At 36.5% G+C, this 13,505-nt stretch overlaps 1 protein-coding gene across 3 annotated transcripts in view; it reads left to right on the forward strand.

Moving 5' to 3' along the window:
- Window positions 1-13,505, forward strand: part of trc (Serine/threonine-protein kinase tricornered) — a 100,121-nt gene that overhangs the window by 41,233 nt on the left and 45,383 nt on the right. For all 3 annotated transcript variants that reach the window (XM_028313600.1, XM_028313599.1, XM_028313601.1), the window contains one exon: window positions 13,256-13,388. In XM_028313600.1, coding sequence (XP_028169401.1) covers window positions 13,267-13,388 — 122 coding nt within the window. In that variant the 5' untranslated portion in view covers window positions 13,256-13,266. The remainder of the gene's footprint in view (window positions 1-13,255; window positions 13,389-13,505) is intronic.

Genomic DNA, 13,505 nt, shown 5'->3' on the forward strand with positions numbered 1-13,505 from the left:
AACTATTTAGCAATATACAGAAAATCGATTCATTAAACAGCGGCGCTTCATGTCGGCGATGTTAGTCGCAGGGATATTATACCGACTCCTGAATTTGTCGGCGTAACACACGATGTATGAGGATCTTATCCCATTTACACAATTTAGAACGGGAAGTCGACATTTGAATTTCATACGTATAAGACGTCTACGCGTGCGTATACAATTTCTAGATCAGTTTTTGAAATTCATATTGACAGTGTATCTCATCAGTATCACTCGAATCTGATTTCTACCAGCAGTCCGGTAAAATGGCTTTGTGAAAACATCCAATGTGTGGACGTCGACCGGCTAATAGGATTCGTCACAGTTTTTATATGCTAAAATGTGAGTGAAAAATACTATTACAGAAAATCCACAGGTTATAATAGCATTTTCTGCATGCGCTTGATAACTCGATTTCCGATCCAGAAAAACAGATAAACGTAGCCATTCGTAATCAAATTTTCAGTGGAAAAAGTTTCAACGTGCGAATGTGAAATCACAATGAAATTCAAAAATCGACTATATTATTGGATCTTAACGTCCGTTGCACCAACTAACCAGTGCCCGTACTAACGTAATCACCCGTCCTTAATTCATTGTTCTCGCTGAAAATCGTTTAGCCCTCAGCCTACGGAGCTGTGGAAATATCACTAGACAGGTGCCGACCGGGCATCGGAATAGAGGCATTGCGGAGAGGCGCACGCCGCTCGTAGCGTCCGCTCACGCCAGTGCTTCGCGCCGCGCGGCCGCCGACGGGACGCTAGTGCTACGATAATAGCGCGAAAGGCTCTCGGGCTCGTAACGCTCAGTTTGCGATCTCGTAGCCGTGCGTGGTCGTGCTACGACTACGGTAGCGCGGATAGGCTTTTTTAATTCGGTTCAGTTCGGCGTCTCGTAGTTTCAGTGATATTAGTGCTTTGCTCGTAGCGACATTACGGAGCAACTGATAGTGCGATTGCTCCGTTGTGTAAACGCGGAAAAGCTTTCGCGAGCGTTTGTTTATTTTCGTTTCTTTGTATTGAACCCTTATCTTTAGATTTTTTAATGTAGATTCAATTCAAGTTTTTGGCTATGCATTTAACTGGACCTTGAGTTATAGGTTTGGCAACGCGTCAAGTTAATGCTGATATGCACGCGATTTATACGATAGAATAATTAACCTTATGCACCGAATTAAGCCTTTTTTAATTCCAAATAATGTTTATGTGAAGGTGGGTTTAGATAAGACCAAACGAACGTAAAACTAGATAATGAATCCTTTATAGTCTTGTTATTTTAGTGTAAACTTGAATTTATTAATAAAACAAAGCCGAATAAAATGAGAGCGATTGTTATTAATGTGTGTGCATGTGTGATTGGCAGAGGTAAGTACCTAATTATTTGAATAATTCTATCGAACCGTGCTGAAAACGGAATTTGTTCCGCGAAACAAATTATGCTAATATTATAAACAAGTGATACAGTTTATTGGGTGCTTTGTGCCGTCGGCAATTACTTTTTGAGGGTTTCGCGTGTTTGTGAGGCTCTGACACCACGCGGAGCGTCGTAAATAAATACCCGCTGATACAACAGAAAGCTGTTGAACATCAATGTTATCTTTAACTCGTGCGTGTATCCTATTCATAAAAACAATTGTGAGGCGCGTTTACTAAATAATAATCTATTAAAAAGAAACTTTCCATTTGTGACTATTTAATCTAACTAATACTTAGAATAACTTTATTGGAAGGCTTTTAATAACAAATCGTATGATTGGCAGAATAATATTTTTTTCTGGATAGAATGGAACTAAAATTAAGACAGATTGAGTTTTTTTGGGTAGTTGTGGGTTTTTTCTTTATGTTTGATCTAAAAATACACAAACATGTGTGTCGTGCATGGTACTTTATGGGATGAATGAAACAAATAAAACTTAAGTTCAAAACCGATTTGTTATCGGTTATTTATTCAACAAGTTTTCCGTCGGCAGGTTGGAGGTCAATCGTAAAGCAGTTATATCTTTACTAGCTTCTGTACAGTTTAAGATTATTTTAATTCTTACCAGAGCAATCAAAATGAGTTTGGATTTCTTTCCTATACAGACATGCGTTTATTACTTAACTTCCATCAATATTTTCTGGAACTGTGCTCATAATCAATCCGAATTCATTTTTCTTTACAAGCTTTTGCTCGTTGCCTTTGTTTTGCGTCTCAAAAAGTTAACATCAGTCTTTTAAAAGCTACTTTTTTTCCTACCCCCCATTTTCACATCCTTAATAACATGAGTTGATGTTTACGTCATATAAGGGAGAGTCCGCTAATTTGGACCAGTTTTTTTCAATCCCATTTTACACATAGTTTTCTTTTGTTTTTGCTAATGTCCATGGTATATAATAAAAGATACATTATTCAACTTACTATTTCATAAGTATTAATTAACATGATTGTTGTATATTTAGCAAAAATCAACAAAGTACGAGTTCAGAGCTTCGGTCCAATTTAGCCAACCGGTTCGATAATTTGTACCACAGGGTTACTAAATTGGATTTCAATAAATTTCAAGCCTTTAAAAAAACTATGGCAAAATATTATACGTTACATTCTTAACAAATTAGGAAACGAAGAGGAACAGTAGTTAATAACATAGACAATCGATATTGTTTTACACGTTATCACGATTTTGAGTACAAGTTTTGTAATTCCAATTATCGTAACGCACACTTGTACCTAATCTACTTTGCCAGTCTTTTGCTTTCATTTATTGTTAGTCAAACATAACTACGCTATTATAACTACAAAATATGATTTACTATAAAAAATTTCAAAATCCTTTGGTAAAGTTCCATACAACTTGATGTGGTACAATTTAGCCGACTAGGTGATAGTGCTTTTAAAAAATCGGTAAAAAATATAGCTTATAAATACCGAAAAATGTTTCAAATAATTGTAATCCACACTAATTTACGCTTCTAAATAATATATTAGAAACACCCTGTGATTAAATTTAACAAAATTACAATCTAAACATGTATTGTCAAAAGTTACTTGAAAACAATGAAAAAATACTTTTCAAAATAAAACACATGTGTTTGTTGTCACGGCAAAAACGACATGGCCGATATTAATTGATTTTAGTTGTGTATCGCTGAGTGTTGCAATTACAGACATTCAATAAATACTTTACGAAATATGAGGGTGGTACAATTTACCCGGCGGTACAATATACCGAACTCTCCCCTAATCTTGTGTATCATCTCCTAAGAAACATATTCAAATAGATGAATCATTGTTTTTGGCCTGAAAACATTGACACAATCAATATTACTTGCGCAATTATAATATTAGCATAAATTACATAGTTGCCTGCCCAATAGCAGCTTTCGATATACGATAGAATATATCCAAAACTACTCACACGTACCGCACATACCAAGGGGTGGTCCCGCCGAGCGCAAACAGCATGCCATAAGCGTGCTCGCGCAGTTTGCACACGATTCAGCGGTTAGCCCTTACATCAATCGCATTGGAGCATTCCCTGAACCCACAAAACCCCATCAAACTAACATAAAACAACGAAAAACGCTCGTCTCTGTTTAGTAACAGAGAAATTGATACACAGGACAAAGTCAACATATGTTCGTTTGGTCTAAAATCTGCCTATACATGATGTTCTTTGAGGTTTGTTTACTTAAAGGGTACCTGCGTCACATACAAAACGCTCGTTAGCTTTTTAACACTAATACAGCTTAAACTATAAAGCTTTATTGGATATCGGGCAGACTATTGGTTAATATATTAACCGAATAATTTAAACGCGGTTTTTCAACGAATCATAATAATCTGATATTATTTGTATCGTACTTTATATTTTTGCAGCCGTTAAAGTGAAGCTCGCGTTTAACCAGAGTGTAAATATAAACAAACTGTGACATAATCTCTTTTCAATCAATTCATTTTAAACAAGGTTTTAACAAATTTATTTTAAATACTTGCCATGTCTATATTCTACTTGAATTTTTTAATCCTTATAGAGTGTAATTTTTATACTTGATTAAACAAAAATTAAATCAAGTATAAAAATTACAACCCAGTACAATCTTTTCAATAGAATAGAAAATACTTTCACAAGCAAGCATTGAAACAAGGTTTTTTAACTCCCTCTCTACCTATCTTCCTCTCATTGCCATTGGGAATAAACATCTTACATCCAGTTACACTATACAATTGCAATATTTATTTACTGAGATAAGTGTCAGGAAAAATGTGTGCGATCCAGATTTTTTGCTGTATTGAATTCTAAAACCCTTTGAAACATTTACAACCAAATACAAAAGCTGAAAGCCTAAAAGATTATTATCAAATAACATTGTTGTTTTAGTATTTACAAAAGGGACAATATTATTCGATCCTCTAAAAACTAATTGATCTTTTTTGTATGTGCACTTTTAAAAATAAATGATGTTTTTTATTATATTTTATCTTTATATTAATTATTGGGTCTATATTAGTTGATCTACGGATAAGTTATGAATGATCTTCATTAAAGGTAACATAATATTCATGTTTAATATACTCTTTTAATATTTGGTAAACAAAAATAATATTTGATCCTCTTTTTTAGTTATTGATCTTTAATTTTGTTAATTTGATGATTTTTATATCAAGTTTGCCTTTTAATATTGATCACCTAATAAATACATTTCGATCTATGTATAACTTAACTTTAAAATATATTTGATCTAACAAAAAATATTATTGGTTAATATTTTTAATTAAAAAATATCTTTTAATTTACGCGGTACTTTGTGGTTGAGTGACAATCGTCCGTCATTGGTTACTGAGTTGGCCAAGGGCTTAGCGGCCAATAAGCAAGCAGAATGGTACATTGCCATGTTTGTTTAAATTACAAGCTTTGCTTAGTTTGGGACTAGAGGCGCTATGTAAAATAATTTCTTACTTCTGACATCCCTGAACCCGACATCATAATTTTTACCTCTTTATTTTTTTCAAATCGCAAGGTTGATTTTCTCTTAGTATACCGATCTCGACCGTGATCAGTGACCATAAAGTCATCTGTCAACGGGTCGATTAGACACGATAAAAGCACTAAACGATATTTGTTTACTTTTAGTGCGACATCGGGTCGTAAGGACCTGATAAGTTTTTTTTTCCAAATATTTACTGTGTTTGACGAAACAATTGCAAAACAATATTTATCTTTCGTACTACTGAAAAGACCGAATATATCCATCCCGCACCAACGCATCCAGCACCTAAGGTCAATTCGACCCGATAACGCAGTGTGAACGTGTTAAGTATGCTTTTTTAATAAAAAAAAATCTTTGAACATCAAGTGCCTTTAAATAGTTTCCATCCTTTGACTACAACTTAATAAAAATAAGTACCATAACATAATTATTTTGAAGATTATTTGATATAGACAAAAAATAATTTATACAAATCGAATTATTTAAAAAAGTATCACAATATTGAATATTTGGTGCTCATTTCTTTTATTTTTGAGGACCAACAAGTAACGATCAGATATAATTTTTACATCTAAAATTTTTTTTGCGTAGTTCAAAAGAGGTTAAAATATCGATCGATTTCATTTATTTTATGTCTCAAAGAAAGAGGATCAATCATTAAAATAGATGACCATTTAGATTTTTTTATTTGACGTTTTTGCTAATTTAAAAAGATCATTTAAATACATGCCTTTACAAAACAAGTGGAATTTTTTTGTTTTTATCCTGCACAAGTTTTATCAAATAACATACAATAACGAAGACCATGTTACTGTTTTATGATTTATATTGACATAGAGAATATTTGAGACTCTTGATTTGTTTTATTAACCTTGCAAATGTACCGTAACTCTTGACAGTTCTTTTTTTGTCCATTAACGCCTGTTCCCCATATTCAATCCTTGTCTAAATCCTGATTTCAACTGTCAAATTTCATTCAGTTTTAGATTAAATATCCACAATTTTCGCTGTGTTTACACTTTAATATTGTTTAAATAGTAAACAACAAGAAAATATTTAATAAACAATCAGATATTTTGACCAAAAACATGTTTAAATTTGACAGTTGACGGACGGATTTGGATTAAGATTGACTATTGAAAACCAACATGAAACCATGTTTGTATCTAAAGATGCGCAAGATTGAACATAAGCATCTTCAGTAGATCTTGCACAATAATTGAGTCATACATTTGATTAGCTCGAGACGCGAATAACTTGCACACAATTTGTTTAGACATCCATCTCCGTAGTCTAGTCGTTAAAAACTCCCGCCCCGAAGTCTCGGGCTCACTTCCCAAGTAGTGGGGCTCCTTGACACGTTTTATAAATAGATTTAACAAGGTATTTATGCACGACAGATTACAGCGCTGATTGTCGTCAATAAATCGATAAAACGTTCTAGTCTGAATCCGTTATTAAGTGCTTACCCTATGACAATTGACTTGTCTGTCACACACAATGTTGTGCTAAGTTGTTATGATTATTTGACTGGCAACTTGACTTACTTGAATTTTCACTGAAATTTAATAGCAGCGAAATTATTTTAGATTCGGACATTTAAACTTAGAAACAATTAGTTAATCCAATTAAAATGGCGAATAAAACGTTAAGCTGACGGTAACATTACCTAGATTTTGTACACATATTTGACTTTTTATAGTTATTAACGCGCTATAATCTTTTTCATTTCATAGTTTGACTTTGAAGCATAAATGTCATGACACGCTCAACGTACATTAAACTCAAGCATGGATTCACGCGTGAGACTGGTTAAAGTTCAATAATTAAATCAATTGAAGTCTTGAATCTTGGCGTAAGTTCCCGAAGCATGTTTAGAACGAAAATGCACCACCAATATACTCGCAGCTCACAAGGCATCACAAATTCATACCGCGGCTTATCTAACAATATCCCTTTGTCTAAAATTGGTCGTGTGGCGTTTACCTCACTTCATTAATACATTTTAAGCTGACAATTATATCGAGATTTCTAAACTGTCCCATTTTGTAATTGAGCTGTCGATATTTGTCAGGTTTGTAGGTAAGTAAATGCGGGTGGGTGTTTATTGGCAAACAAATCGCTCCACCCTCTTTCTAAATTGTGAAGTCGGGTTCAAATTGTCGAACGTCTGGAGTCCAGTTATCCAGTTAGGTCTTCTTCTCAGTCGGTACACTCTTGTCAGAGTGGTCGTNTTAGGGTAAAATGTCCGGCCAAATGAAGCACAAAGTCCGGCTTTTGTGATTTTGGACCTGGCAACCCTAGGCGCAGACCATCGATTTTTAGTTGGCCGATAGTTGTGCCCGATTTTAAATCGGCGTAGTGTGCGCACTTCCATACATGCCCGTACTGATCAACTGCCCGACCAAACTATCAGCCGACGAAAAATCGATGGTCTGCCCATAGGCTAACAGTGTTGCTAAAAACTTGTTACTTCTACATTCCATAAAAAATAAATAACTTTGAAATAGGAACAAAAATTCGTTATATTGCGATTTTTAAAATACAGGGTGGCCAAAACAGTGAGGTCTAAAAGAAAAATTTAGATTCCTTACATCAAGGTGTACCTAAATCACCCCCATGTATACAGGGTGTTAGGTAAATGGGTATATGAGCCGACACTAGCCCATGTTAACATGGTCATATAAATGGTATGGTGAAGTCAGAAAATTGATATCTTCATTTTAATTATTTTAATTTTCATACAAAACGTAATTTATTATGTATGAAAATTAAAAAAAAATTAATGATGATATCAAATTTCTGACTTCACCATACCATTTATATGACCATGTTAACATGGGCTAGTGTCGGCTCATATACCCATTTACCTAACACCCTGTATAATACGATTTTGCTTAGTTTAGGAGATAGAGTTAATTTTGTGATATTTTAAAATTTTATGACCTAGTAGGCTTTAAACATTTTTATCTTTTTTTTGGGTTGACTTTTTTCGGATTTCTTTTTTTCGACAGATTTGTTATTAATTGCAGATGTTTGAAAAAAATAATCACCTTCCTATCTTTGATTCAAGATACAAAAGTTTTGCTCTTCTTCTCAGTCGGTACACTCTTGTCAGAGTGGTCGTGGTCATCATTTTGAATCACTATTCAGAGTGATGTTCCTCGTAATACGGCGCCATTCCTCGCGGACTGCAGCTTTCCGGGTACTTTCGCTAACCGAGCACTTAGTTGCGGCCTTGATCTGGTCCGTCCATCTCATTGGTGATCTACCACGTGGTCTGGTGCCCTCAACTTTTCCCTGTACTACGAGACGCTCTATGGAGTCATTACTGCGCCGAGATACATGGCCGAAGAAGGTTAAAATGCGTGACTGAACCGTGGTTGATAGGCGCTGTCTGATGCGGAGTTCATTTAATATGGAGTCATTGGTACGAAACTCGGTCCACGATATTCCCAGCATCCGTCTCCAGCACCACATCTCCAATGCGTCAATCTTCTTCCTTTCGGTTTCACGAAGAGTCCATGTTTCCGACGCATAGAGGAAAATGGGGAATATTAGGCAATAAACGAGCCTGGTTTTCGTGGCCTTGGTGATGTTTCTGTTGCACCAAATCTTCCTCATTTTGTCCATAGCAGACCTAGTGACTGCGTTGCGTCGCTTGATTTCGTCTATGCACCCGCCTTCATTGGATATCAATGCCCCAAGATAAATGTATGATTTAACAACCTCGCAATTCCCTATGTGTGTAATCCCTGGTAAGTTGTTATTGGCGCGGTCGACAATCATCATTTTGGTTTTTGTGCGATTTATTTTCAATCCAAATTCTCGGCTTGTAGCTTCCATCTTGTGCAGCAGATCTTCCATATGACAAGCATCAGNATAATCCCTGGTAAGTTGTTATTGGCGCGGTCGACAATCATCATTTTGGTTTTTGTGCGATTTATTTTCAATCCAAATTCTCGGCTTGTAGCTTCCATCTTATGTAGCAGATCTTCCATAATATGACGAGCACCAGTAGCGAATAAGGTCGTATCATCCGCATATCGTAAGTTGGAGATCTTTTTACCGCCAATTACGACTCCGTCCGTCCAATCTTCTAAGGCAATTCTCATTATCATCTCTGTATAGATGTTGAAAAGTAGAGGTGAAATAATGCAGCCCTGGCGTACTCCTGCATCCGGATGGAAATGACTCGACAGCGTTTCATCTGTTTTTACTGATGCCAATCCGCTCTCGTACAGGCGTCTGAGTAAGTGGACAAGATGTTTTGGCGTGCCCATTTCCAGCAAAAATCCCCATAAAACTGGCCACCTCACCGAATCGAATGCTTTCGAGAAGTCTACAAAGCAGATATACGTAGGTTTGTTAAACTCTCTCGCTTTCTCGATGATCTGGCGCACAGTAAAAATTTGCTCGCGGGTGCCCTTTCCTTTCACAAAACCCGCCTGCTCAGGAGCGATTTCTTTCGAAAGGAAGGCCTTAAGGCGCTCATTCAGAATGTGTAGCAGTATTTTACTCGCGTGGGATATTAGAGCAATGAGTCTATAATTACCGCATACTTTTGTGGAGCCCTTCTTATGAAGAGGAATGAAGATTGTATGGACCCATTCCCTTGGCCATGTACCGGTATGCCAGATTTTATTGCATATAGTATGAAATATTTGGACAGCGTGATCCCCCGCAGCCTTGACTACCTCTATCGGGATGACATCTATACCAGTAGCTTTACCAGTTTTCAGGTGTTTGATAGCGGCACGTACCTCTTCTTTAAGGATGTCTGGTTCTAGATCATTCCCTGGTTCTGTTGATGGAAATTCTTGTGAGTTTGGATCCTGAAACAAAGCCTCACAGTGGATCTTCCATGTTTCAGATATCCCATCCATTTCTGTAATTAGCTCACCATNGGAAATTCTTGTGAGTTTGGATCCTGAAACAAAGCCTCACAGTAGATCTTCCATGTTTCAGATATCCCATCCATTTCTGTAATTAGCTCACCATTGTGATTCTCTATCGCCCAGGTCTTCGATGAGAGTGTCCTAGTTAGTGACCGGATCTTCTGATGGAGGTCTCTGGTTTCGTACTTGTCTGCATGTACTTCAATTTCTGCACAGATATTCCGCAGATTGTTATTTAGATCTCGCCTGCATCCAGCTTGGATTTTTGCAGAGAGGCTATTCAATTTTCTGATGTTAGCACCCGTAGATTTGAGTCTTCGTCCAGTTAGGTAACCAACCGTAAAAGTTTAAGGGAATGTAACACAAAAAATAGTTTATTTAGTCAGAAAATAACAGCTCATTATACGAATATACAAACTTCTTAATTCTATTTTTAGTTATCGCGTAGGTACACAAAATAAGTGTCTCGGCAAATTGTGTGTCGGCAAATAATATCGAATTCTTAATTACTCCATGTTGGTATACAAATATTGTTACTAAATTAACCTAAAGCCTTTGAAATAACAGAAGTAATTCATGCTGTCCACATTGAGTATTAAATATAAATAAATAAATCTTTGGACAATTTCACACAGCGCCAGCTAGCCCCAAAGTAAGCAACTTAATGCTTGTGTTATGGGTGCTAGCTTAACGGATATACTACTTATATACTTTTTTTTAAATACATAAATATTATACATAGTCACACCCAGACCCGTCACAGAAATTAAAATTCATCATTTCAATTTCTGCCCGGCCGGGAATCGAACCCGGGACCTCTCGGCATGGTAGTCCGTTCTGAACCACTGCACCAAATGGCTGACTAAAGTTTCTGTCGCTAAAATTAACCTTTGTCCTCATTTTATTCCAATGAAACGCACGCTAAATGCCCCGGCATCGCACCCGCCAGAATTTTATAAAGGTTTAAAATATCACAGAGTAATATGAAATCGTAAGCAGCTTACAGTCCCATCAGACAGAGCTTTACACATGCACCTGGAAAAGCTATGGACGACATAAAAGTGGAAAGCTTTTAATTTCGCAGTATTACTTATTACACTAATTACCTCTCCGCAATCGATTTCGCAATATTCTGGACAGCCATGATTCGGATTATTATATTCATATTATAATCCGAATATAAACATCCATGAATGTTTGCCCATTTCAGGCTTATGCTACCCACTGTAACTGTCAATATTTTTTGCCGAAAAAAATTTTGTCACTGTTCAGCAGTCGTGTTAGAGTCAGAGACAAACACTGAGCTTTCCCTTAATAAATACTTTATGAACGAGTTGTGTAGTAGTAGAAAATAAACAATAATCGCCTAAGATGTTTTTAATAATCGCATGATTGTAAACACGACGATAAAGGAATCGCTACTTTGTGCATACGTTAGGGCATAATGTTGGTTACAAAACGTAGATTCTTCTCGCAGATTCTCTAATAAGAAAAAAAACCAGACAAGGGTTCAATACTGTTTCGATATCGAACTATCATTTAATATTTTTGTAGACCTCTTGAGGAGGTTAGTTTGTGTCTAGGGGAAAAAAGCTATCAATATAGGGAAGATATTCTCGTCCCTGAGCATGGTGTTCTCCCGCCCAAGGCGGCGATGGCGCGACAGAAACTCTTCCCCGGATCTGCCGGCCCACCCCGTAGCGTCGGTTATACCGGTGAAGCCGGCGCAACCGGCCCGCCGGGCAATCCAGGTGGACCCGGAAACCCCGGTAGATCCGGATAACCCGGCGGAACCCGAAACTCTGGGGACCATTGGAGACATAAAAGGTTAACACCATTTGCATTTACTAACAGCAACAGGGAACATAATTACACAATTTGATCACTTTTCGCTGAGGGCTACTTATGTTTTTAATGATCTTGTACAACCACTGTTCAGCAATGATTTACTATTGTTTATGTTTTTCCTAAGTATTCTAATTTACTTCTTAAAATAATCATACTTCAAAATACATAGTTGGTGCTGTTGGTGACACCTCAAGTTTAACTTATGTATAACTTTAAAGATAAAAGTTTCCCTTTGAACTTTGATTGTCTTTCACTAACATTGCACAAATCTATATTCGTCGATTATTATCAAATTACTAAATCTAAAATTTCCATCTAAATTAATATTGATTCTCATAACGTTCTTCATCATGGCTGACCCTACTCGGCTGTGATTTGTCTAATACAGACATCATGTTCGTCTGACCTTTATTGTGTCTGAATAGGGTTTGTGGAATCCGTGAGCTTTGGTCGTATCACTTGTTGCGCACCCCACTAAATGGGCGCTGAAACGTCTGATCCCATTATTACGTTCTTTCACTGAACTTGTTATGCTGCTGAAAAAAGTCAAACTTTGTGTAGTATGTAAGGAATAAGACATCACACCCTGACAGTTTTATAGTCCTTTGTCTTATAACAATTTTTAAAATAATAATGTACTATTATAAAATTAATATTTTGATATTAAATAGTGTTATGTTCTCGATTACTGCCCAATTTCAGAGTTGTTTGTTTAAATAAGTTTTTTCATTTTATCCGGCTGGAAAAGATGGATTATACTTGTTACACAGAAAAATGAGACATTTATTTATGTAAACATTGAGGGCGCGGATACGAGCGCGTAGCGGATTGTGGTCGAGACTCGAGAATCAACTCTTTGTAGTATGAAATTAGGCGTTTATTTATCAAACAAGGGGTTGACAACAGTGGTAGTGTTGAAAGTTGCATTCTAATATGTGACTTATCCAATATGTAATTAGAGTCGAATCTTTTTATGATATTAGCGCTTGCACCGCTTCCGCGTTCACCTTACATTGCGGATGATGTTGCACGTGCCCATTATATGACTTTTTCTACGAACTGCGAGCTGCTCTTTAAAACGAAAAGAAGTCTGAAGAAATTCATTTTAAGGGCCACCCATTTGAGTTCTTATGGAGCTATTTTTAGTAAAATCAATAATCATGTATAAAGTAGAGAAGATAAATGCTGATATGAAATAGGTGAAAGTTGAGAGGCTGTCTGTTACGATTCAGGATTGTAGCAAATGTGATTGGACGGCCGATGTAATAATAGATTTTGTTTACCTCTGAAAACATTTGGGGTTGGGGCATTTAAGAAGTCTGTCACCTAAAAACCTTAGTCTTAAATTCTCAATGGCAATCGTTAAATATCGTTCAAATCAATAAATCAAAGTCAGTTTAGAGTAAACTGAAAACCAAATTCCCATGCAGTTTTACCCGTCCTCTGCGTTTTAACCGACATCAAAAAAGGAGGCGGTTGTTATGAATGTTTTTTTCTAACTCTACCCTTTTCTTCCAGGGGTGCTGGAGATGACGGGCACCGATAACATCCGGTTCAGCGGGCACACGCTGGACAAGGCCACCAAGGCCAAGGTCACCCTCGAGAACTTCTACACAAATCTCATCACCCAACACTATGAGAGGAAACAGAGGTAAGTGCCATTATTTTAGCTTAATCCCTTAAGTATGCAACAAGTATTTGGAATCCATTAGTAAATTTTAGCTTAGAACTGAAAATATGGTGGCAATGGCAATATAAGTTTGCCAGA

This window comes from Ostrinia furnacalis, unplaced genomic scaffold (genome assembly GCF_004193835.3).
Source record: "Ostrinia furnacalis isolate ACB-3 unplaced genomic scaffold, ASM419383v2 OfSCF4280, whole genome shotgun sequence".
In the NCBI taxonomy this organism is placed as follows: domain Eukaryota; kingdom Metazoa; phylum Arthropoda; class Insecta; order Lepidoptera; family Crambidae; genus Ostrinia; species Ostrinia furnacalis.